Source organism: Siphateles boraxobius, unplaced genomic scaffold (genome assembly GCF_051911475.1).
Source record: "Siphateles boraxobius isolate OS27281-9 unplaced genomic scaffold, OSU_SipBor_1 2, whole genome shotgun sequence".
Taxonomy (NCBI): domain Eukaryota; kingdom Metazoa; phylum Chordata; class Actinopteri; order Cypriniformes; family Leuciscidae; genus Siphateles; species Siphateles boraxobius.
The window spans coordinates 17125666-17149805 of record NW_027508810.1 but is presented as its reverse complement, the minus strand read 5'-3'; the positions used below and the strand labels follow the sequence as shown (position 1 = coordinate 17149805).

Genomic DNA, 24140 nt, shown 5'->3' with positions numbered 1-24140 from the left:
CAGAAAAACATCTGGATTAATGACAGACGGTTTTTAATTAATATATTTATAAAATCAATATATTTTAATTAATTCAATAGTTTTAATGTTATTTGTTTTATTTAATTATAAATATGTTATAGTTTATTTATCTACTTCATTCATTTATTTATGATTGTATTAATTTAGCTTTTTTGTGTTCTTCTGGTCATATGAAGTCATGTCTGCCCCGTGAGGCGACCCGCTTCATGTATATATATATATATATATATATATATATATATATATATATATATATATATATATATATATATATATATATATATGCATACAATCATATATATATATATATATATATATATATATATATATATATAAAACGCTATATATTTCTTTGTGTAAAATTCATCAGTGGGAGCGACTTTAATATTTACGACTGGCTTTCGCTGACTAAAATAAGAACAGTTTGCAAACATGACAATAGAGGGCGCGAGAGATCTTTAACCCGTTAAGTTCCTCCCTCTTACGGTAGAGTAAGTGACTGCACTGTGGGCGGGTCGAAACCACATATTAGACACATATAAACCAGTAGACGCTTTTGATTCTGCCTATTGATCCTGAGGTGAGTAAATGGATCAATCAAATATATTCATCATACTTCTATTGTAGGTTTACTTTTAGATGGTAATTTTATCGTGCACGTTCAGTTGAATGCGTTTAGCCTGAGGGGTATATATGTTTAGCAGATGTGATGGTAACTGAAAATGGCCTCATGTAGATGGCAGAAGGCACGATGTTTTTCTAAACGCACATTTCAATCGCCATTTTGAACTTAGAAAAAACAGCGTTATTCTCTTATATATTTTAATCTATAATTAGATTATTAGTGAGTGTTTATCATGACTAACGTTATATGATATTCTTTTTCAAACATGTGTTGCAAGTTAGCCATATGGCCTGAAGAGGTCTCAGGCTGCTGGCGCGTGCCCGTAGCCTTGTAATTTTAAGCGTCCGCCATTTTGTGAAGCATGCTTTTAAAAATGTTTATGTAACTTAAATGCCATGTAAAATGTTCGACCGAAACGTTTAGTATCTTCAAAGCTTTACTAATAATGGTTCGTAGTGTTTTGCACGTGATCAACTACTGAGCAACTACTGTTAGCAAGACAGGGCCTATCAGCTAATGGTTGCTGAGTTAACCATCTACGCCAGATAATGATTAAATCAAGCTCCTTTTTTATGGTCAAATAGCTGTACCAAATACGTTAACTGGTACAGCAACACGTACTGAAATTTTTTTCATTGTTTTCTGCTACTATGCATCTAATATTGTTGATAAGCCGTTTAAACTAATTTTTCTTTGCTCTTCCGCTTGGTGCGGTTGGTCAGTTTGCTGGCTTTTGGGACTTTTAGTTAGACTGGGAGACCAGCTTATGCTGTTTTTTGTTTGTTTGTTTTCTTCAGACGAGATGTAACTAACTAAACTGTTCTATTGTAATGCAGAATTGTCTCTCCTCTTTAGTGGCAACAGTGGGAAATATGGCAGAGGCAGACCGACCAGGAAAGCTGTTCATTGGTGGCCTGAACACTGAAACTAGTGAGAAGGTTCTTGAAGCATATTTCAGCAAATTTGGCCGATTAGCTGAAGGTAACAGTAGTTTAGTATGATCTAAATTACTTGATAGAAATTTAATTTTGCTATGCATGTTTATTTATTGAAATTTGAAGTAATTTGGGCTGCAGCGACTTGAGCTAAAAATCTTAGAGGGCAGTTCACACAAACATGAAAATTGTCATATACTCATACTCCTCCTCATGTCATTCCAAAGCCATAACTTTCAGACATGATCTGTGGATTGAAACCACTAGATTCATATGAGTGCCTTACAATCTCTTAATGAACACTTTGAACTGTTAGTTTTTGGTGAATGGGAGTTTCATGGCATGGCATGGCATGGAATGACATGAGTGCAATGGATGACCATTTTAATTTTTGGGTGAACTATGCCTTCAATTAAGCATTTGGTGTCAAGTGTGACCATATTTTTCTACCCCTTGTCCTTTGTAGTTCTGTTGATGAAGGATCGTGAAACAAACAAATCTAGAGGTTTTGCATTTGTAACTTATGAAAATCCTGGTGACGCCAAAGATGCTGCAAGGGAAATGAATGGAAAGGTGAGTAATGGTTTGAACTTCACATTTGTAAGCTGTGATGATGGTTTGTGGTAGTGATCATCTTGAACTGATAGTCCACAATTGTCCTCTAAGAAGTTCTGAGCTTACATAATAGATGAGCATATTTGCTTTTCAGTGAGCTTGTATATTTAAAAGCAACATTTTCCTAAACCTGTTATTTGTGTTTCCAAGCCCCTTGATGGAAAACCTATTAAAGTGGAACAGGCCACAAAACCTCAGTTTGAGTCTTCAGGACGCCGTGGTCCACCACCAGTTCATCCACGGAGTCGTGGCCCTGCCAGAGGTCCGCGAGGGTCCAGAGGAGCACCAAGTGGAATGAGGGGACCACCAAGCAGAGGTACCATTCAGAACATTTTTTTTTTTTATTGCGCAGTGATGACACTATTTATGATGATCTATTTGAACTGATTGTCTTCTAAGAAGTTCTGAGCCTAAACTTAAAACATACTTGCTGCCAAAAATATTGCCAAGGTAATGTAGGGATTGTAGAACCCTTTTTTAAAGGCATGTCTTCAAGAGGGCCACCACCACTGAAGAGAGGTCCCCCAGTGCGGAACGGAGGACCCCCACCCAAGAGATCTGCACCCTCTGGGCCAATGGGCAGGCGTGAGTTTGCCGAACACCGTTTTGTGCTCTTTTTATCGTTTGAACCGTGTGGTTATTGTTTTCTCAATGTATTTAACGGTGCCAGTATCCAGAGACAGGGACCCATATGGCCCCCCTCCTCGCAGAGAATCTCTAATGTCACGGCGGGATGATGGTCCTCCACCTCGTGATGACCACTACAGCAGTAAAGACAGGTGAGAAATGTAATCACATTAATTCGGGGCTGCTACAAGTTTATCTTTTTTTTTTTTTTTTTTTTTGGACTGGTAATTCTTCAGGTCACTTACATGAAGTATATTGATCTAATTTGGATCTGAAAAATAAGACTGATTTCCCCTTGGCAAACTGCTAGTAAGTCAGACTAGATGTGCATCCCATTGTGTGTACTTGTGCATTCAGTATAAATAATGTAAGTTATGTTCACTGCAATTCTAAAATAAAAAAGTTCACTTCAAATAGCTGGATAAAGTGTGGACACTTTATGCACTCAACTCTCGCAGCTTTCTTTATGTAGTGGAGTGGGAGGGGCAGGTCTGTTAAGTGAAACTATTACAAAATCCTTTCAAATAATGAAAATTATTTTTGAGGAAATTTTATGAAGAAAATTGGCCACTAAATTAAAATGTATAATTTAATTTGAATAGAAAAAGTACATAAAATCTATTTTAAAAATATTAACTAATACTAAAATAACATTTGTAATGGTCTGTGTTGCCATATACAATGACACTCAAACTGTTCATATTTTGCAGTTATTCCAGCCGTGACTACATGAGTTCAAGGGACAGTCGAGACTACGCTCCGGCACCACGTGATTACCCATACCGGGAGTATTCAAGCCATTCCAGTTCTAGGGATGACTATGGCTCAGGATCCAGAGGTTACAGGTGCGTTAGCATCTATTGTCTGATGTATTTGATGGCAGTTTGAGAATCCAGTCTAATGTTTTGTTTCTTAGTGATCGAGATGGCTATGGTGGAGGACGAGAGCCTCGGGGTTACATGGAACGGCCCAGTACAGGCTCCTATAGAGACCCTTACGACGGTTACGGTAAGATTAAACCTGAAGTGTGGTGAAAAGGGTTAAGGGGCTCCACTCAAACCGCCTGTTTTGGGCCTGGAAAGGGCTGACTGTGACTGACTCGTGTGATTGACAAAAAGTGGAAACGTCAAACGCGGCATCTTTTCATCGTGAGAGTTCCTACCAAAATCGCACCAACAAGGATTCTCTTGCAAGCTGTTTTTTGCCCCCCAAAAGTTTGTCGTTCCAGTAGCTCGGTCCGAACAACCAAGAAAGACGCGGTACTCAAACTACAATTCTGGAATTCAAACCAAGGAAAGTGCACTTACTCAGTGACGTGTCAAAGGCCTCTGAGTGATCAATTGTCTACACTTCAGATGGGTAGTTCAGTTTTCTTAGGCTTAAATAGTCCCACCCAGAATCTGAGATCCAATTTTGTTCTAGCCCCATTTGGAAAGTTTCTAACATTTGAGCTAGACGTGATGCAGATTTAAGGAAATGAGCACTTGCCAACGCAGTATCATGCAAAAAATGTTTAAGTAAAATTTTGCCAATTACATGACCCATTGACCCTGCAGGTAACTCACGCAGCGCCCCACCCTCAAGGGGTCCCCCTCCATCCTACAGTGGGAGTGGCGGAAGCAGTCGTTATGACGACTATGGCAGCAGTTCCCGGGATGGATATGGCAGTCGCGACAGTTATCCCAGCAGTCGGAGTGACCCGTACTCCACTAATCGTGGTGACCGACCGGGTAGGCAGGAGCGGGGACCGCCCCTTCTTGAGAGAGGCTATTCTCGTGAATACAGCAGCTCGAGCCGTGGGGCACCTCGGGGTGGTGGCCGCGGCGGCGGTCGGGCAGATAGAGGAATGGCCCGGAGCCGATACTGAGAAAAGGGGGGGGGGGAAATGGAGAAATGGTGGTTTCTCGTTGAGACTTTCAAAAGACTTTTAAGATTCAAAGGAGCACCATTTTAAACTCTGGACTTCAAGCTTCAGTTTAAAGCTGTACACAAACTTGTGGAGGTTTTTTTGTCCTTTTTAAATGCAAAGTTTATTTTCCCTTGCCCACATCGCATTTAATGGTACCGTTGCAAATCTAAGTGTGTTCTTTTTGTATACTAGTGATTTGTTAAACCTGCAATGCCCTAGCGTATGGCTTTCATTTACCAATAAAGTTTTTAATCAAATCTTGAGCAACACTATTCAAAAGAATGAGAAACTATAAAGTGTAAATATCTATTCACCTCTTCAGTTTTCAATGGTGAGCACCCCCAAATGCCACTTAATATAGATGCAATGCAGAATATTCATGTAGGCATGATTGTTCACATTGTTGAGGAATGGACAAATGTCACCTTTTTCCAAACTCTCTATGGGTGTAGTTTTCCTCAGTGCAAATGGATCCTTCATCACAAAGCCTAAACATTGACGTCTTGCATCGACCAATCCAAAGACAACCAAAATGCAAGAAACAATTCAGCACCACAGATAAAACCTGTCAACAGCTGGTAAGCAAAGCAAACCCTTTTGTTCTGGTATAAGTCAAGTCTCTGGTGTTATTTTGCAGCCTGAAGGTTAGTGTAATTTAGTCAAACATCGTCTTGATTGCCCTGGCTTTTTCAAATGCAATCTGAAACGCTGTTTCCAACATTAACAAAACCATCTCTGCCTTCAAAGGAGTCTGATCCCTCCCCCAACCAATGGATCACTGAGTTTAGGAGGTCTTAGTCTCAGAAAAATCAGTCAATTCTGTTGCACTAAAGGAGAATGTCTGGATTTTTTTTTGCCCCTTTCAAATGAGAAATGGCCTTTTTTTTTAAGGATATTAAGATGAATCTTCTCAATGGATCTATCCGTACAGTCAAATATAAACCACATAGCTGCAAAACCTCTTGAAACTTCCCAGTGGAACCCTTTTGAAATTATAAATTCACTTATTGTTAACAAAAAGCCAGAACCGCTTGCAAGCATGCTGATTCTAACAAAGGAGACCACGTGGAGAAAGACCGCACCCCATCAACAAGCCTGGAAAACCTTTCAGATTGGGTCATTATTTTTAAGAATATCTGTCCCTTTTGCTGAGCTACAACAGTTTGCTGATGATAACTCTCTTGTTGCAGGGTGAATGGAGGAAAGGGAGTTTGATGGTAATGCATACATAGTGAATACATCATTGCTGATCGGGACCTGTTGTCATTGTGGATGATCCATAAGCCTCTCCGAAGATGCAGGTATGTTAAAGACCTTAAACCCTTACAAATTGGTATTTTGCATCTTCATACAATTACTTTTTTTTTTTTTTTTTTTTTTACCTAGATCCAGAACCTGTGTTCTTTGGAGACTGCTGTTCGTTGAGACTGACGTTTAGATGGAATCATGGAGTACTACAGATGAATTGCATTCCCCCCCCCCCCCCCTTTCCAATAAAAAATCATTTGAGTTGAAAAAAATCATTTGTTACTTGTCTGATTCTTGATAAATACCTACTATAATTATAGTGGAGTATTGGTATAATGGCAGTGTTCACCCATACTACATATACAGGCCAATATAATAATAAAAAAGTTGAGCCTTACTGAAAATTCTTTCGGCATTTTAAAGCAATAAAAGTTCCCTTGTGTCACTGAAATGTCAAAGAGCCTTTATGTTGGTTATATAGCAGACGTCCACTGGAGAACTAAGTGGCGAGGCTGAATGGTCGTTGTAACATAGAGAAAAAGCAGAAGCGCGACGGATGTGGGTAGCATCTCAACACAAATAGTGAGAGCCGGCGCACCAAGGGTGCAGCTAAATCTGAAAGGCCCATTGAGCCTAAACTATGAACCCCGAGGAGCAGACTGTTACGTGGCTAATAACATTAGGCGTGCTTAATTCACCCAAAAAGAATATCGCTGATCCTGAGGAATTTCTGAAAACATCTCTCAGAGATGGGGTCGTCTTGTGTAAGCTTATGGAGCGACTGCTGCCTGGAGCCATCTTAAAGGTAACGTTAATTTATAATATGCACATGTATGTTTCTTTGATCCAACAGTCGTAACGTTAAACATTAGTGTATTGTATATCATTTAATGCAAATGCAGCCATGCGGAACTGACGGTGCACGATGCCTAACGTTAACGTTACGCTTACTGTTACAAGTGACACTTTGAGAAGCAGTATATTTTCCAAAGATACAATACGTTTTTTAATTAAAAAAAAGTACGCGATGAATGTGTATTTAACTGTTTATTCAGGGCGCACAATTTAAGCGAGATACAATCTGACTTCCTGTTACATGAAAAATTGTTCCGCATTCTCAAAAACGAAGTCCTTGTCAATCTTCACTTTTGTATAAAATGCCAAGGAAATTTATAAAGCAAATTTCTTCTTCGTAAAAGCCGTTTAACTTTGTCAGTGAGATCTCAGATTATTGAATGTCTTTCTGTATGCCTCAACTGCCAAGTAAATTACCACATTCAACTCCCCCTTTTTTACTCATTACACAGAATCGTTATTCATTAACGTTAGATAGCCTATATTTTGATTTCTGCAGAATAAAGTTCGTTTAAACTCGTTTGTTTTGATTCAAACTCTTTGAATTCGTGTTTCGATACAGGGACATTATAACGAATGTGCTGATCAATACAACTTGACTGAGAAAAGTTGTCTTTTTTTTTTGTTTTGTTTTTGATAAAGGGCCCATTATAAGTTTTGTTGTTCGTGTCTTAATCCCTTCCTTTCCCTTTAGCATATCTATGTGCCATATCGTTTTACTGATTTTTTACGACGCTTTCAAAGACAAATTTCTGTTTGAATTTCCAAAATGTTCGTAAACGAACTGTTCTTTTGAGCCGGATCTTTTTAAAGTTTGGATTAGCCTGTTCGCGAAACTTGACTGAACGATTCGTTAAAAAAAAATTCAGCTAATTTTCACGTGAATTAATTTTAGTCTAGTGTTAATGCAAATTATATTTGAGTTTAAATGACTAGCTAAATCATTGCTGCCACCACATGAAACTGCAACAAAAATGTGATGGCCTTATTTGTATATTTTAGCCCATAGGTTGGTCAATGCGCAAAAGAATTGAATTTGGAGTCGGTTCTTTGAAACGAACTGTTTGAAAGAATCGATTCTAGGAAATGAGTCGGATTTGCCATCAGTTGTAAGCGGTCCAAGTTGAATCTTGCGGAGCAAACATCGTCACTTCCTCCAAAATATATTTTCCTGGTGCGACAGGGTCCAATGAGATCTAGCAGATGTGTGTGTATGTGTGTGTGTGTACTATGGCGAAGCTCACGTAAAGAAATAGTAACAACGCCAAAGAAATGTAGCATGTGATACAGGACAGCAGTGGCTGGGTACAATGTGGCTCATAGGCTAGGCTGACATTCACTTCAAAAACGAGATCTTGTTGATCTCCCTTTGCTTTGGAGTGTGGTCGAAGCAAAGTTGAGATTATTTACATCCTCATTCTTTCATTGGTTACAGTATTCATCTGAACCCAGATGCGAAGCGGCCTGCATTGCAAACATTCGGGAGTTTCTAAAAGGATGCCAGTCTCTGAAGGTTGAGGTAGGATCATTTTTCTCTATTGTGTTTTGTATCACCCGAATGCCTTTCAGAAACACAGCTGAGTGTTTGTAAAATATGCGACCCCTAGGCTGAGGATCTACTCTTTTAGGTACTTATCACAATAAACAAATCAGTAGTGTATGTGCATGAAAATACATTTCAGATTAAAGCTTTGCCTATAAGCATCTCTTTTATGAAGGAATGCTTTACTTAACAGAGTCGTAATAATTTATATTAAATAATATATTTAATTATTTATATTGTTATCTAGAGTACTTCTCTTCTGCCCATCTAATTTAGTTTAGCTCTCCCTGAGGACAGACAAATAAATAGCAGGGTTTTGTTTTAGTTTTGCACACGTGATCTTAAAATATGCCAGTAAACAAGATTGCTCATAATACTAGCTCTTTTGCATGTGCATTTCATTTATTATGGTTATTATGGTCTTGAGCTGCAGCAACATTACAGGCGTCTCAGGAAGATGGTCAGGAATTATACTCAGCACAGAAAACATTGTCAATCTGTAATGTCTATTATTGACACAAACACATAGCCAGACTTTGATGCCACACCCTCTGCATTGATTGTGTTCCTGTACTAAAACTGTGACCATAATGTGGTGATGGACTGATAAACTTTGCACATGTAGTGAACATGATTCATTAGTGCCATGATACTTGTTTATATGTAATATTTAGTTATGACTTTGTTAAAGTACCCCTGCAGTCAATAATTGTATCCTTTAATCTTTGGTAATCATTGACAATCAAAATGGCATATTTAAACACTTTTTTTCATTGTGAAAATAATTTCTTCATGCATTAAAATAGCTTGAATGTAACTCAACTGTGTGGGTCACACTAAAGATGCTTTTTAAATCTTAAAAAGATTGATAGACTCGTGATCCTGTGGTTGAGCCATGGCATCCAGGTCCCGCCCACACTCCCACTCAATCACAAGCACAGCTGTCAATCATGATGTTACACCCTGTTTTTTCATAACATCAAATAACTAACTAAAACCTAATACTTATTGCCATCTTTGGGAAAAAATAATTTGAGGTGTAATTAGATTTTTTAGTTTGGCTATACTGCAGCCTGCCACCAGGCGATTGAAAGGTTTTGGCATCACTTTTCAGGATGCGTGCGTCACACTTGAACTCTACACCTTTTCTTCATGTAGTGTACGTGCCGTGGGTTAAAGGAGCATTGCGGAAGTTCTGAAATTTCTAACCGTTACTGACACCAATGGCCGTTAGAGAAACTGCAGCCAGTCTCATGCTCGTTCTCAGTGCGCGCGCTCGTTGGCCGCACTAGATAAGGCTCTTTTTTTTTTTTTTTTTACTTATGAGGAGTTTCCGTGGGTGTCTGGATTGTGCTGGAGGCTGGTCGGTTCTTTCCGTCCGCAGAGTCCATTTGAAACACTACTGCTAGTGATTGCCGCTGCTTACTAATGGCTGCTCTACGGATGTAAGCCCAAATAGACGAGAACGCGCATGATGTCACATTTTGTGAAGTTTTGCGCCAATTCGGGCTGACTCCTCCACACACAATTGAGCCTACAGGCTTGATAGAGGCTACCGTGGTAGACATTCAAGGTGTCATTCTTCCTATTACATTATGGTTGGCTCATAAATGTACAAATGAAAACTCTATCTTAAAGATTTTTTAAAGTAAAAACCTACACATAGCCCCTTTAATGAATATGCAAATTACTCACCACCTTCACTCAGCTCAGCCTACCTGATCCACTGGGACAAATGTAATAAATGCTACACAATGGCAAGTGGAAATATTGGTTTAATTCAGCCATATATGACCAAATGGGCCTATAACCAGAAACCGATTCAGAAGAAGAGGATGTAATGTCTCTGAACTATCCAACGATTAGTGATAGATTGTTTTTTTTTCAGTAGTCGATAGAGATGTGTGATTTGCCCTATTACAAATAAGATACACACATTTAAATGTAAACAAACACTTTTTTGCACAAAATTTACGTACAGAAAATACGGGCTATGCACAGACGATGCTCATTGCAAATTGGGACTCAACACTATTAACCTGTCAATTAGGCTCAATTAGCAGCCAATGCTCTATCTCAAAATATTCAAATATCAACTGATGAATGAACAATATCTATCAAATTCAACTAAAGACAATTGAATCAACTCAACTTGATACTATAAAAGTGTGATGCTGTGATCTTTGGCTAAACTAAGTCTCTCTCAGCAGCGTAAATGATTGCTTCTCCCTCCTATAATTTGTGGTAATGTGAAGTTGGACAAGGAGGGACGGTGAGAGTAGCTGGGAATGGGGCGTTTATACCGGTTAAAATGGAAGAAAAGAAAAGAACGGTAGAAATATGTTAATCTCATTTAATGTGAGTACTTTCTGTCACAGTTATGATAGTGTTGTAACTGTGCAGTCTGAATTTGATGAGATAAAAAGAATGCGCATGTATTTCTTATAATGACTTGTCCTTTCCTCAAGAACTGCACACAAATACTCAATGCCGGTGTAGTTCGATTCATTATCAGATAAATAATTTTAACATCTTTTAATGATTCATTTTCACTTAGGAACTAACCCTCCTCTAAGTCCTTATGTGACTTTTACATGTGGTCTGATTTCTCATAGGTCTACAGTTACTCTGGAAATGAAGCGAACCATTTATTTTTTGTTACTTATTAATCACGTTTTCATAAAAATTAATGCTGCCAATCTATTAATTGTGATTAATCAATTCTAAAAATGAAAGTTTGTTCAATGTATGCGTGTATATATATATATATATATATATATATATATATATATATATATATATATATTAAATCAACAAACTTTTATTTTAGAATCGATTTGACAGCACTAAAAAAAATGTATATTTTGATCATGTGATATATATAGTTTTTGGTGAAAATGTGAAGAATATTGTGATATAAATGTTTGCTTATATTGACAAATCTGTTTTGAAGAAAGCTCCAGTTTCAGGTTCTCTTAAAGGCCCAATGGGCATATAGTTGATGCAAGTCATGTGACTGGACAAACAAGCCAGGCGCATAACTTTCACTTCTGCTTCTAAAGGAGCTGAAAACGAGAAGTATCGTAGCACAAGATTAAGCTTGATATGAGCCATTTTAAACTACTGATGAGAGAGAAATGCAAACTACAATTAACAAATGTTCTAAAACAAAAGGTAAAGTGCAATCTATAAACTGAACTGAGCCTCCATTTCAAAACAGCGCTCAGCAAATACAAGGACACGCACTTCTTGCATTGCTGTGTAAATGCTATTATGTTTTATTTAACATGTGAAACCGTACCCTTAACAAGAAAGGGGATAGCTGTCTGTACACAGCGACCGACAGGGCCTGTAGACCAAACATCTAAAAATGTGGGTCACACTAAAGATGCTTTTCATAACCATTGAGACATTGGTGTAGCTTTACATGGATATAGTTTGATGCATCAATCAAATGACCAATGATTTAATGCAATGTGTAAAAAATCCATATATATTTAAGATTTTATTTTTAAGATGTATATTTATTCCATTATTTTTGTTTCTATATTATTAAAAAAATAAAACGTATTTTTTAATTGTGAATGTCCCAAATGGTATTCAGGATTTACAATTTTCTGAGCGTTCAACTAAATTTTCCTGTTGTTATATTTCGATTGCATTTGTTTGTTTATAAAAAATCTAACTGGTTGTGTAAAATAGGCATAAAATATCTTGAGGTATCTGACCTACTTCTGCTGCTTCTACTTCTGGCTCATTGGACAGTTTTTCCTGTCTTTGACTTTTGTCTTTCCATTAGGGTTTTGATCCAGAGAGCTTATATACCGGGGAAAACTTCAACAAGGTTCTGTCAACACTCTCAGCAATAAACATCGCCACTCAAGGTAATTCATAATGTTATGGACATGTGTTCTTCATTAATATTCGGTGTCTCTTTTTGAGTACTGTAGGCATCAGCTTTGGCTTCTCATTGGTGAGTTTCTTCTTCCGCCCCAAGTGATAGTCGTGATAACACTTCTGAGGGTTTTGCTAGGCCTAGCAGACAGACTAAAAGACAGCATTGTGTCCAGGCCTTGTGTTGAAGACATTTTTAGAAAATTAGCTCCTGCTGGTCACTTATAATCTACGAAGAATGTCTCCGTTTAGAAGCAGGATCTCAGGCACTCCATAATCACTCAGTGTTATGTTTCTGGTGGAAATGAGCCACATCTTTCCTGTTGCATGTTCCCATAGGACCTGTTGCAACAACTATCTTCCTTCATCCCACTACCATCAGCTGCTTTTTTTTTTTTTAAGTAGATGTAATGAACTGATAATAGAATTAAAGTATGTTTACTGAATCACTTTAGAATCAAAGCAAGTTCATTTTTAGAAGCCTGCGAATGTGATCTCCCATCGCATGTCCATTCAAGTTTATCTTGGTGAAATGCACAGTAGGCCATTTAATTCAGTTGAAGAGTGCAGTAAACATGAGATACCAATCAGATTTTTCTCAGGATGAGGATGGCTAACCTCTTGTATTTTCTCTGTGAACGTCAAGTCGTGATTTGTCTGGGGTTGTGCCCTTATTTGTGTCTTTCGGCTGCAGCTGCTCGCAACTACTGGAGGCAACAGACAGTTGCTTTTTGTAGGGCCTGCCCGGGTGGCTGACAGTATCTGCATAAGCATGCGGAATTGAATTTTTTTCAAATGTAATTTATTTCTTTGATGTTAAATCTGAATTTTCAACAGCCATGCCTTTAGTCTTCATTGTCACATGATCCTTCAGAAGTCATGCTAATATGCTGATTTTTGTGGAGTATATAGTGCTTTTTTCAGGATTCTTTGATGAATAGAAAGTTTTTAAAAAAACAGCATTTATTAGAAATAGACATCTTTACCATTATAATTGTTTTTACATTCATTTTGGATCAATTTAATGCAACTGTACTGAATGAAAATATGAATTAATTTTTTTTTTTAAATCGAGTAGACTACTAAAATGCTCCATCCATGTCAAATGCCATAAGTTATTGTGTCTGTGGCATGATTACCCCAGTGCACATTCATTTTTATTTTATGGAGGGGGGAAAAAATCAGGATATTCTAAAATTATCTTTTTCTATTACACGAAAAGTCATTAATGTTTGGATCAATGTTTTACCGAATAATTTGAGAATTTTCATTTTTCATCATCACGCCTGAGTCAATAGCTTGTTTATTATTCATAAAAAACTCTCTTATTTATTAATAGAATATTAAAATGGAATCCTGTTTTAGGGCTGGGCGGTATATCGAGTCTGTACAGTATATCGATTTTTTTTTAAATGATATGGATTGAGGCAATACCGCGATACTGTAGTTTGATACGAGCACAGCTGAAAAATAGCGGAGGACGCAGTGTGAGCTGCTGCAGTGAAAGTAGGCTGCATGGTAGGCTACAATTTGTCCTAAACATGACACAAGCTTATATTAAGCGCTTCAAAATAACTGGTAAGATATAACTGTTAGTTAACAAGTTTAAAGCAGCTTGCCCTGTCAGATCAGATGCTCTGACAGATAGGCTACTGTTGCGGACTGGCAGATAAAAACTTGCACTGTTTGTTGCGTGGTGCTTTCCTCAGTGCTTTACTTACATGTTAGAAAGTCAAACAAATATGTCTATTTCACTGTCAGGAGAGGACGATCACTCTGCAAGTGAATCTCCGCTAAAATTCAACTTGCTTCCGTTAATGAGCGCCGTCGCGCGCATGCGCGCCAAACAGACGGAGCACAATATAATAGTAGCGCAATAATTACTAAAAATAGACATATTGTGGAAATTGCAGTAAATTGCGAGACAAGTTCTCACTTTGAGCACACGAATGCACGTGTCATTTATTTATAGAGCGTAAACACACAAAAAGCAAAAGGCGCTGACCAGCGTCCCACGTGAGCATGCATTCAGAGCATTTAAATGGACCGCGATCCCTGAACAGTCACGAAGAACAAAGTGCTGCGTTTACAACCAACAGTGTGGAACTACGCTTGACAACAAAGATGAATTATGTATCTGACATTCACTACACACGTCCCTCCAGAATTCACCATATCAGAAGAAGAACCAAACAGTCAACGGGGAGGTGTGCCGGAGGTCGAGGAGACCCCACTGCAACCTGTGTCCCGTCATAACACGGTGTGGGGCATGGAGTCTGGGAGGCTTGGGAGGGAGGGGAGCAAGGGGTGGGGGCAGAGCAGGAGGCCGTCCGCGTCGTGGGGGCTGAGCCAGGTCAATAGGCCTAGCTATGTCCAAGTGAGCCGGTTTAAGGCGGTCAATGGAGAGTCGCTCCGGTTTGCCACCCCTGTCCACCACAAAATGTTTGTCCCCTGTCTCCAGTACCCGGAATGGGCCCTCGTAGGGAGGCTAAGCCACCTTGGCCATGGCAAAAGTTAGTGGCTTGTGGTCCACAAAAGCAGTGAAGTGTCGGCCTTCCAGCATTGAACGAAAGTGTCTGATGGCGAGGTAGAGACCCAGCAGCTCCCGATCGAAAGTGCTGTACTTCTGCTCACAGGGGCGCAGCTGACGGCTAAAGAAAGCCAGCGGCTGCCAGGCCCCGCCTACCCACTGCTCGTAGACAGCACCGACGGCGTAGTCAGAGGCGTCCGAGTTGATGGCGATGGGGGCTGTAGGAGAAGGATGTGCCAGCATGGTGGCGTTCGCTAGGGCAGCAAAAGCCTTGATCCTGCCATCAGTCCAGTCCACATCTTACTTGGGTTTACCTTTCAAGGCCTCGTGCAAGGGCCGCATGAGCTGAGCGGCTCAAGGGATGAAGCGGAGGTAAAAATTCACCATGCCAAGGAACTCCTGCAGGGATTTGACAGTGAGCGGGCGTGGGAACTGTGTGACTGCCTCCACCTTTGTGGGAGTGGGACTGCCCCGTCCTTAGTGACTCTGTGTCCCAGGAAGTCGATGGTGGAGAGACCGAACTGGCACTTGGCGGGGTTGATAATTAATCCATGTTGGCTAAGCCGCTTAAAAAGGGTTCGGAGGTGTGCCAGGTGCTGAGACTTGGACGTGCTCGCTACCAGGATGTCATCCAAGTACACAAAAAGAAAAGGCAGGTCCCGCAAAACAGAGTCCATGAGGCGCTGAAGAGATTGGGCGGCGTTTTTAAGGCCGAACGGCATGCGCAGGAACTCAAACAGACCAAACGGTGTGATCACTGCCGTTTTGGGAATGTCCAGTGGGTGTACCGGCACCTGATGGTATCCACGGACGAGATCCACCTTGGAAAAAATCACCTTGCCAGCCAGGTGTGCCGAAAAATCCTGTATGTTCAGGACAGAGTATCGTCAGGTGTCGTTGCCTCATTAAGCTGCCGGTAGTCGCCACACGGGCGCCAGCCGCCACCCGGTTTTAGGGCGATATGGAGGGGTGATGCCCACGGGCTGTCGGATCGGCGGACTATGCCCAGGCGTTCCATGTTAGCAAACTCAGCCTTTGCAACGCCAAGCTTGGTCGGGTCGAGGGGCTGAGCACGGGCGTAAATGGGTGGACCAGTAGTGGTGAGATGGTGCTCCACACCATGCTTCACGGCAGATGCAGAGAAAGTGGGCTGAGTGAGGGCTGGGAAACTGGCAAGTAGACGGTGGAAATCATCGGAAGCTGAGAGCATGCTAGACAGTCGTACGGAGTCGGCCTCGCTGAGCGTGCACGTATATGAACAAAATGTGACGGCGTCAATCAGACGGCGGTTCTTAAAGGGTTAGTTCGCCCATTTAAGACATGAAGTTGTATGCAATCCTTACCAGCACTATAGTGTATACACACTGACCCACTCTGTTGTCACCCCCCTGGTCCGAGTTCTGACCGCTGGAAGTTTTTGAATGAAGTAATCCCGGCTACTTTCCGGGGCCACAAAACTGTGCGTTTTTACGTGAAAAAAAGATTTGCGTTTCAAAGCTTGATTAATTTAACACAAAAAAAACACGCCGGGCAAAATTCATACCTCAGTTTTAATGCGGCACTATTTTCCTTCCGTTTCTATCAATCCGCGCTGCTGTCAATGTCAACAGTGCGCACGTGACGATCAGCTCTTCCATAGTGTTTACACAATCGATCGACAACAAGGTAAAAAATATTAAATTAACAATGGTGCGAACTTGTAAATTCCCAGGCTGTGACAACAAGGATGTGCCGGGATCAAAGTTCAAATTTCATCGTTTTCCTGTATCAAATATGAATATGAGACAGCTTTGGCTGGTTGCCATCGGCTACTCAGCGGGAGCTAAATTATCTCGAATAAAGGATTTTCGTATGTGTAGTGCTCACTTCAGCGAAGACGATTACATCTCCAACCAAGGAGGAAAAGGAAAAATCATGATTTTAAAGAGTTTTGCTGTACCAGTACCACGGGTAAGCTCTATTTACTAACTTTATGATCCCATGTCTAAACTGTACGGTTAGATAATTGCAATAACTGTAGTATCCATCAAACACTGAGCACCAATTGTGAAATGAATTGGCAGATACATTTGGTTATAAAGACAGTATTTCAAAGTTTGATGTAAGTTAGGTACATTTGGTGTCAACTCCATATAATTATTAATTTATTAATGATTGTATTATTGTCCACTCAGTATAATAATAATGCAGTCAGATAGACTATTATATAGCCAACACTAGTCAAGACAACGTTAAATTAATAAATAAAAAACTACAAAGCAAGATGAGCGATCACACTTACTCTGCCGACATCTGACCGTCAAGTCCAGCTGGTTTGGGTAGCTTTTTCCAATTTATTTTAGGGATGTAGAAGAACGTCTCCAGGACACCTGCATTTAGCATCGCAGGGAACACGTCATTGGATGTAATGCAGACAGACGGTGCGTTGGCGTCCTCGTCAATTGAAAGGTTTTGCATCTGTGGCATGATGAGTTCCCATTCGTGGCAGCAATAGCTTTCAACCTCTGTTGGCATAACTTCACAATTGGAACAAGTGCACCACCATTTGTCATTCATCCTGCCTCTTGCTACAGCTGTGGTGGGCCCAGCATCAGATTGGACAACTTCTCTGTCCTCTCGCTCTCTCTCTTCCCGTTCTTTGTCCATCTGCTCAAGTTCGGCATCGGTATACTCCGGTTCATAAAGATATCCCTTTGTCGTTGAGTTAAAATTACTGTCTTCATCTGATCCGTCTGACACTGTGCTAAAATTAGTTTCATCATCTGAAGTTTCGTAGTCGGACATGTTGTCGGCGAGTCGCGCTATCAACAGCTAATCGTCACGTGTGCACTGTTGACATTGACAGCAGCGCGGATTGATAGAAACGGAAGGAAAATAGTGCCGCATTAAAACTGAGGTATGAATTTTGCCCGGCGTGTTTTTTTTGTGTTAAATTAATCAAGCTTTGAAACGCAAATCTTTTTTTCACGTAAAAACGCACAGTTTTGTGGCCCCGGAAAGTAGCCGGGATTACTTCATTCAAAAACTTCCAGCGGTCAGAACTCGGACCAGGGGGGTGACAACAGAGTGGGTCAGTGTGTATACACTATAGTGCTGGTAAGGATTGCATACAACTTCATGTCTTAAATGGGCGAACTAACCCTTTAACATCCACCAACAGTCCATGTGCACACAAAAAATCAGCACCAAGGAGGGGGACGGCAACCTTTGCTGTAACAAAATCCCAGCCGAACTGCTGTCCTTCGAAACACAATTCGACGTACCTCGTTCCATATGTGCGGATGGGGCTACCATTGGCAGCTTCCATAAGGGGGCCGTGGCTGTCGGTCACCATGACCAAACGGGATGCAGGCAGGACGCTCCTCTGTGCTCCCGTGTCGCACAGAAAACGGCGTCCGGAGATGCTGTCACGGATGAAAAGCAGCCTGCCTACGCGACCGACACTTAGGGCCACTACTGAGCGCCGGCCCTGGCGTTTCCCGAGCCGCCGAAACTGCATGGTGAACGGCATTTGGTAGCCTTACTTCCAAACTTTGCATGATAGAAACACAAGCCTGAAAGCTGTTGGGGGCCAGAAGACTGCTGCCGACGAGAAGTGGTTGCAGTGATGAGTGTGGAATCGTCCCTCGTCACCGAAGCGATGTGCGCGGGAAAAAACGCGGCCGCACAATGTCCTTGACTCGCCAGGAAAAATTTATCAGCCTCCTCAGCCAGTCTCCGACAGTCAGTGATTGTGGTGTTGGCTAATGCAGCTCTCACTTGGGAAGGTAGCTGACGCAGGAAAAGCTGGATGAATAGAAAATCGGGTCTGTGCTCGCCCAAAAGATCCAGCATACGGTCCATGAGCTCGGACGGTTTGCTGTCACCCAGTCCTTGAAGTGAGAAAAGCCTGCTGGCTCTCTCAGTGTCCGATAGTTCAAACGTTTTCAACAGGTAGGCTTTGAGCGCTGCATACTTATCATTTTCTGGAGGATTTGTAATCAGGCTCACCACTTAGATGCCGTTGAATTTCCGAGAGCCTACACAACGTAGTAGTATTTCGTTGTATCCGCGGTGATCTCACGCAACGTGAACTGCGCTTTGGTCTGGCCGAACCATGCAGATGCCGACGATTCCCAGAATTCGGGGAGTTTGAGGGTGACAGCGTTCGCGGTCATGGTCGTGTCGTGTCTCTGGATACGTCCAGCAGACTAATGTCGGGGTCACCAGTGTGGAAATTGCAGTAAATTGCAAGAGACAACTTCTCACTTTGTGCACACGAATGCGCGTGTCATTTATTTATAGAACGTAAACACACAAAAAGCAAAAGGCGCTGACCAGCGTCCCACGTGAGCATGCATTCAGAGCATTTAAAGGGACCGCGATCCCTGAACAGTCACGAAGAACAAAGTGCTGCGTTTACAACCAACAGTGTGGAACTACGCTTGACAACAGAGGTGAATTATGTATCTGACATTCACTACACAATTGCTAAACAAAATTGTTGTTGGAGACAATAAATGTGCCATATGTGGAATTTTAAACCTATAAGTATATTTTTATGAAAGTGACCATTATAATGTGGTAATCTAATTAGTTTATATAGGCCAATATAATTAGTTTGTGCTTTTGTTTTTATTTTCATTTTTAGTTTAGCCTTTAGTCATATTAAAAACAAAAGCATTATTTTTGCTTTTAGATTGTAATGTTAGAATGTAATGTAATGTGATTTTAGCCACCTTTTTGCACATAATATATTGCATATAGCCTACATTACATTCCCTATATTTGTTTCCATATCCTTCAATATCAAAATTGTTTGGATATCATTTAGCAGGACGTGAAAACTTTTTTTTAAAATACAGATTGTCTTTATCCAAATAGAAAAATGTAGAAAGTACCAAGATATATATCGTATATCATCATTTAACCAAAAAATACAGAGATACGATTTTTTGGCCATATCCCCCAGCCCTATCCTGTTTACACATGACCCAACTTTCAATGTTTGCAAGTAGCTTTGCAAACTCGGTATATTAAAGAGATGTGTTAGTTCTTAAGAATGACTCACTAATGGGGGCAGATCGATTTGACTGGATTTGTGTTAAAGATCTCTATGATGAAACAGCGAGGGTTTCAGGTGAGGGTGTGCTCAAGGCATAGAGAAGACGTTCCCTGGCCTGGCTTTATCTGAATTCTCTGTTGTGTTTGCTGTGGAAAGCTTGGAGCAGGTTCACACACACTGTTTGTGCGCCATGGGTGTTCGGAAAGAGCCTGCCGTGAAATCCAGCAGACATGCTGAGCTTTTATTGTGTAGATGGAGCGGGCGAGAACAGCGACGTGTGAGTCAGTGAAGAGCCCCAGAGGCCCCTGCAGCGCTAGAAATCTGTCAGGACCCAAAGTGCAGCAAACAGGGCACCTGACTGTTTGCTTCTGTCACTGCATACTGCATGCCTCATCATCCTGTTGAAATGTTTTTTTTTTTTTTTTAATCATTAATATTTTTTTCCCCTATTTTTGTTAAATTATCCAAGCTGGAAAAGTTAGTTGCTCTGAATTTTGCAAAACCTTTGGCTAATGGAATTTTGGGCTGACCATATTGTTGTTTATAACTTTAAACATACAAACATACACTAGCTTTCAAAAGTCTCTTATGTTCACAAAGGCTTCATTTATTTCACCCAAAATACATGACAAACAGCAATATTGTGAAATATTACTACAATTTAAAATGACTTTTCAACAGTCTTCAATGCTAGCACTAGGGGTGGGCGATATAGCCTCAAAATTCTATCACGATATTTCAAGAATATTTGCGATAATGATATTTATGACGATATAGACATTTTTTTTGTTGTTGTTGAAAATTTTCTTAGTATGTTTATCTCGCCAAAATGTTTGCTCACAGTCTTTTAGTTCTGTTTCCTGATTAAATTAAATACATAGGCTAATAATTCTAATTCATCACAATTAAAGCTATCTTTTGTTGTTTTGACGACAACATTAATGACAGACGCATAGCCTATGGCTGCTGTCACTTTTACAGCTAGTGCACGGATCCATTGCTGTTTTCATTATACTGTCTGTCACACTGTCACATGCGTTTTATACATAACCGACTGTGTTTATGAGAATACTTACCAAGACCGGAAGTTTTACACAATTTTGCTTTAGTTTCTCGCGAGCTGTAGGCTACTCTATGTATGCACGCAGACGCAGTGCAACTCTCTCAGAGAGTGCGCGAGTAGCTTACTGGATAGTTTAAAACCGCTTGAATGTTTAAACTGATAAGAATTAAGAAGACTTGAAAATTACAAACTTTAGTTACGATGCACTGATGGGCCGATTGTGCAAGAGACCATTCAGTCATGTCCCGACTCCTAAATGCGCGCGAGAGAAGACGCGCGTCGGCAGCCCCGCTGAACACTCAAGCTGTTAGTGAAATTGCTAAATCGTCATCGGAGGCTGACAGGCTGCTCTCGCGCTCAGACAGGTGTTGTTGTTGTGCGTGCTAGGGAACGTAAATGCGCCATACGTCATCGCGTCGCTATATCATTGATATCGCGATATGACACTTTTTTATCATGTAAAAATGTATACCGGTATTATCGTGGACGGTATGATATGGCACACCCCTAGCTAGCACACTATCCTTCAGAGAAAAATTAAAAAAAAAAAAAAAAACATTTATCATCATTATCACTGTTGAAATCAGTTGTGCTCCTTAATATTTTTGTGGAAACTGAAAAAAGTAAATCAGGATTATTTGATGAATAAAAAGTTCAAAAGAAAAGCATTTATTTGAAATAGAAGTCTTTTGTAACATTATAAATGTCTTTACTGTCATTTTTGTTTAGTTTAATGCATCCTTGCTGAAAAAGAAATCTTAAATAAAAATCTTAGTAGCCTAACCACAAACTTTTAAACAGCAGTGTATGTTTATGTTAGCTGTGGTTAAACAATTTTGGTCACCTTGTAATATTATGTGGCAATATCATACACCATAATTTGGGGTGACATTAAATCATATGGCTTCAAGTAATTTGAATGTCGCTTCATGAAAAATGAAAGACAGTAACATTTGCCAAATCTACTTCATATTTTAGGCATGTCATTCACTCATGTCCAAAGTGTTATAAGTGTAACAGGCCATGCTGAACTGAAATGTAGTGTACACTGGGACAGAATCATTGAACTGTAGACTGTAAGCATGTCTCATCCTTGTTCAGGACTTTCTGTATATCGATATCAGTAGACCTATAACCCAGCGACCACCCACAGATGTTCTGCTATCATTTCTTCAAGTGAGAAATGCTATCAGACACAGACTGGTGTTGTTCTAAACCTTATCCCCTGGAATTTTTTTTTTTTTAATTCTTTCTTTTTTCTCTCCATGTATCCAGATTGTACCCCTAATAGATCATGTCCACAGTCCAGTGCCTCTCCTACTAGCCTGTCAACCCCTTCACAAGCTGTTCCCGCCTTGAAGTCCAGCAGGTCCTTACGGAGGCAGTCAAAAGCTGTGGCAAGTATCTGAACAGTGTCGTAAATGCTGATTACTGTTGGTCTTTTATAACATCTAAAATATCTTTTGTTTGTAATTTAAAAAAATAAATTAAAAAAATTTCTGTTAATGACAGGAAGATAAGAGATGACAGATTAATCTTCAAATTCATACCTAGTTTGAAGGCTATTCAGATATCTATAGGAAAACTATAAGAAAATCTAGATTTGGGTGAGCTTATTAGGGTCCCTTCTATATTGCAAAGAAACACATAAAATTATTAAGGAACATTATGCGAATAACCCCAATAAGATGACCAATTACAGCGCACTCGGCATTATATTTAGGCAATCATTTTAATTAGTTCAGATTCACTGCTCTATTATGACACCATTGTTCTAACCTCATAACATGTAAAATAATAAATGAATAATAACAATTTTACCACCCAGTACTTATATTGTTTTATTTAGAGCTGGCAATCACACAATCAGAAGTGTTATTTTACATTTGATTACTTTATTAGACTTCTTTTTGGCCATATAACTCACCTGAACAGTAATGTCAGTAGACCTTACTGAAATTAAAGCACTGTATATAATTTGTATCTTTGTTTCATTGTATACTTTTTTTGTTTGACCATGTTGTTGTACTTTGTTTTTGTTTTTCGTGTCCTATGTCTTCTGTATATATATCCTGAACAAGCCCACAACATTGGGTCTCATTCACTAATAATTGTGTGGATTATTTAGTATTTGTACACACAAGAGAACCTCTCAAGAGAAATCTCCACCTAATGCACAAAACGTGCATGTGCACATTTACAGCCTTTCATCACTCTCGTCAAACACATGCCGCTGTCTGTAGACGCTCTCTCGCCAGATCCTCGATCCCCATGCCGTTCTGGAAACCAGTTCAAACACATTGAACACCTTTTATACAAACTCAGATTACAGACCTCTCATTAGCCAGCTGTACATGCGTATATCTGCGTTATTCAGAGAAACCTCACAGCTGAAGCTAAAACGCAGCTTTTTTACTCATTAACTGTTTATGGTTAATATTTGGTGTATATTTAAGATTAAAGTAAATTGTATCATTTATAAATTTATTCTATAATTTTGTGTAATATAATCATTGTCATGTTCAGGGATGCAAACAGCGTGCTTTTCGGCGCCTCACGCTTTTTTCACGTCAGTTTGGGTGACTTGGGTCTGATACTGAGAGGGTCTTATTATAATTTCACAAAGTCATATGAAGCCATTCCATAGGTGAATGTGAGGGACTGAAGTTCTATTTACATAATTAAATTAAAGTTTACGGAAACTCGTTTTCCCTCTGCGGCTGTCAATCATTCTCCATTCAGTATTCAAACAGCGCGCGCGACTCGTCCGGTTACAGCTGGATGCACAGTAAAACTCTCTCCAATATGATATATTCACATTATAGTGCTTGATCTGTAGATAAAAGGCTTTGGATTTGCATAAAATTACTTTATTTTGTGTATTTGTATATTATATTTGTTGCTGTTTTTAAACGACTCGCTACCATGCCTGTTAGCACAAGGACTATGAATCGGCATCAAACGCACAATAACTGGAATTTAAAACTGTGAAGAAACAAATGATCAATAAACCGTTGGACAGATATACACTAGGATTTGTGCGCTTGACATTTCTTCGCTTTGCCGTGAACTTTTAAATGCGCACTTGTGCAGCACACTGTGACTCCATGTTGCTTTGAGCACATCATTCTGCACCTGCGATTTTTGTGCGCTCTGTTTTGAAGCGTTCATGGTTTTGCGCACTGAAAGACTGTTAAAAGCCTATATATTTTTATACCTATCCTGCACAAT

At 39.9% G+C, this 24140-nt stretch overlaps 2 protein-coding genes and 2 non-coding genes across 12 annotated transcripts in view; all 4 read left to right on the top strand.

The window, feature by feature from the left end:
* Positions 1-498: 498 nt before the first annotated feature.
* Positions 499-6252, top strand: rbmx (RNA binding motif protein X-linked). Of its 4 annotated transcripts, none has more exons than XM_077236215.1 (11): positions 499-601; positions 1502-1627; positions 2048-2154; positions 2347-2512; positions 2665-2781; positions 2867-2975; positions 3534-3668; positions 3740-3831; positions 4380-5310; positions 5923-6033; positions 6119-6252. In XM_077236215.1, exons 2-9 carry the CDS (start codon positions 1519-1521, stop codon positions 4688-4690), a joined length of 1146 nt encoding a protein of 381 aa, XP_077092330.1. In that variant the 5' UTR covers positions 499-601; positions 1502-1518; the 3' UTR covers positions 4691-5310; positions 5923-6033; positions 6119-6252. The 4 variants fall into 4 exon arrangements, with proteins under 4 accessions (XP_077092330.1, XP_077092332.1, XP_077092331.1 ...); XM_077236216.1 differs by having other exon boundaries at positions 510-601; positions 1483-1627; XM_077236217.1 differs by lacking the exon at positions 4380-5310.
* Positions 2186-2260, top strand: LOC143744646 (small nucleolar RNA SNORD61). Its single transcript, XR_013205863.1, has one exon. It is a non-coding gene; the product is annotated as a small nucleolar RNA SNORD61 (small nucleolar RNA).
* On the top strand, positions 2545-2608 carry LOC143744647 (small nucleolar RNA SNORD61). Its single transcript, XR_013205864.1, has one exon. It is a non-coding gene; the product is annotated as a small nucleolar RNA SNORD61 (small nucleolar RNA).
* A 263-nt stretch (positions 6253-6515) lies between the features above and the next one.
* The window catches only part of arhgef6 (Rac/Cdc42 guanine nucleotide exchange factor (GEF) 6), a 46812-nt gene continuing 29187 nt past the window's right edge, over positions 6516-24140 (top strand). For 5 of the 6 annotated variants that reach the window (XM_077236212.1, XM_077236209.1, XM_077236210.1 and 2 more), the window contains exons 1-4: positions 6516-6785; positions 8271-8354; positions 12178-12262; positions 22185-22306. In XM_077236212.1, the coding sequence (XP_077092327.1) occupies positions 6621-6785; positions 8271-8354; positions 12178-12262; positions 22185-22306 (456 nt within the window). In that variant the 5' untranslated portion in view covers positions 6516-6620. Of the gene's footprint in view, positions 6786-8114; positions 8141-8270; positions 8355-12177; positions 12263-22184; positions 22307-24140 lie in introns of those variants that run through there. The other variant, XM_077236213.1, reaches the window with a different exon arrangement.

Excerpts from the sequence above, each read along its gene's own strand:
- rbmx (XM_077236215.1), top strand. The coding sequence starts at position 1,519 with ATGGCAGAGGCAGACCGACCAGGAAAGCTGTTCATTGGTGGCCTGAAC. Across the intron at positions 2,155-2,346 it reads CAAGGGAAATGAATGGAAAG|CCCCTTGATGGAAAACCTAT; the intron begins GTGAGTAATGGT and ends TGTGTTTCCAAG. Across the intron at positions 3,669-3,739 it reads TCAGGATCCAGAGGTTACAG|TGATCGAGATGGCTATGGTG; the intron begins GTGCGTTAGCAT and ends TTTGTTTCTTAG.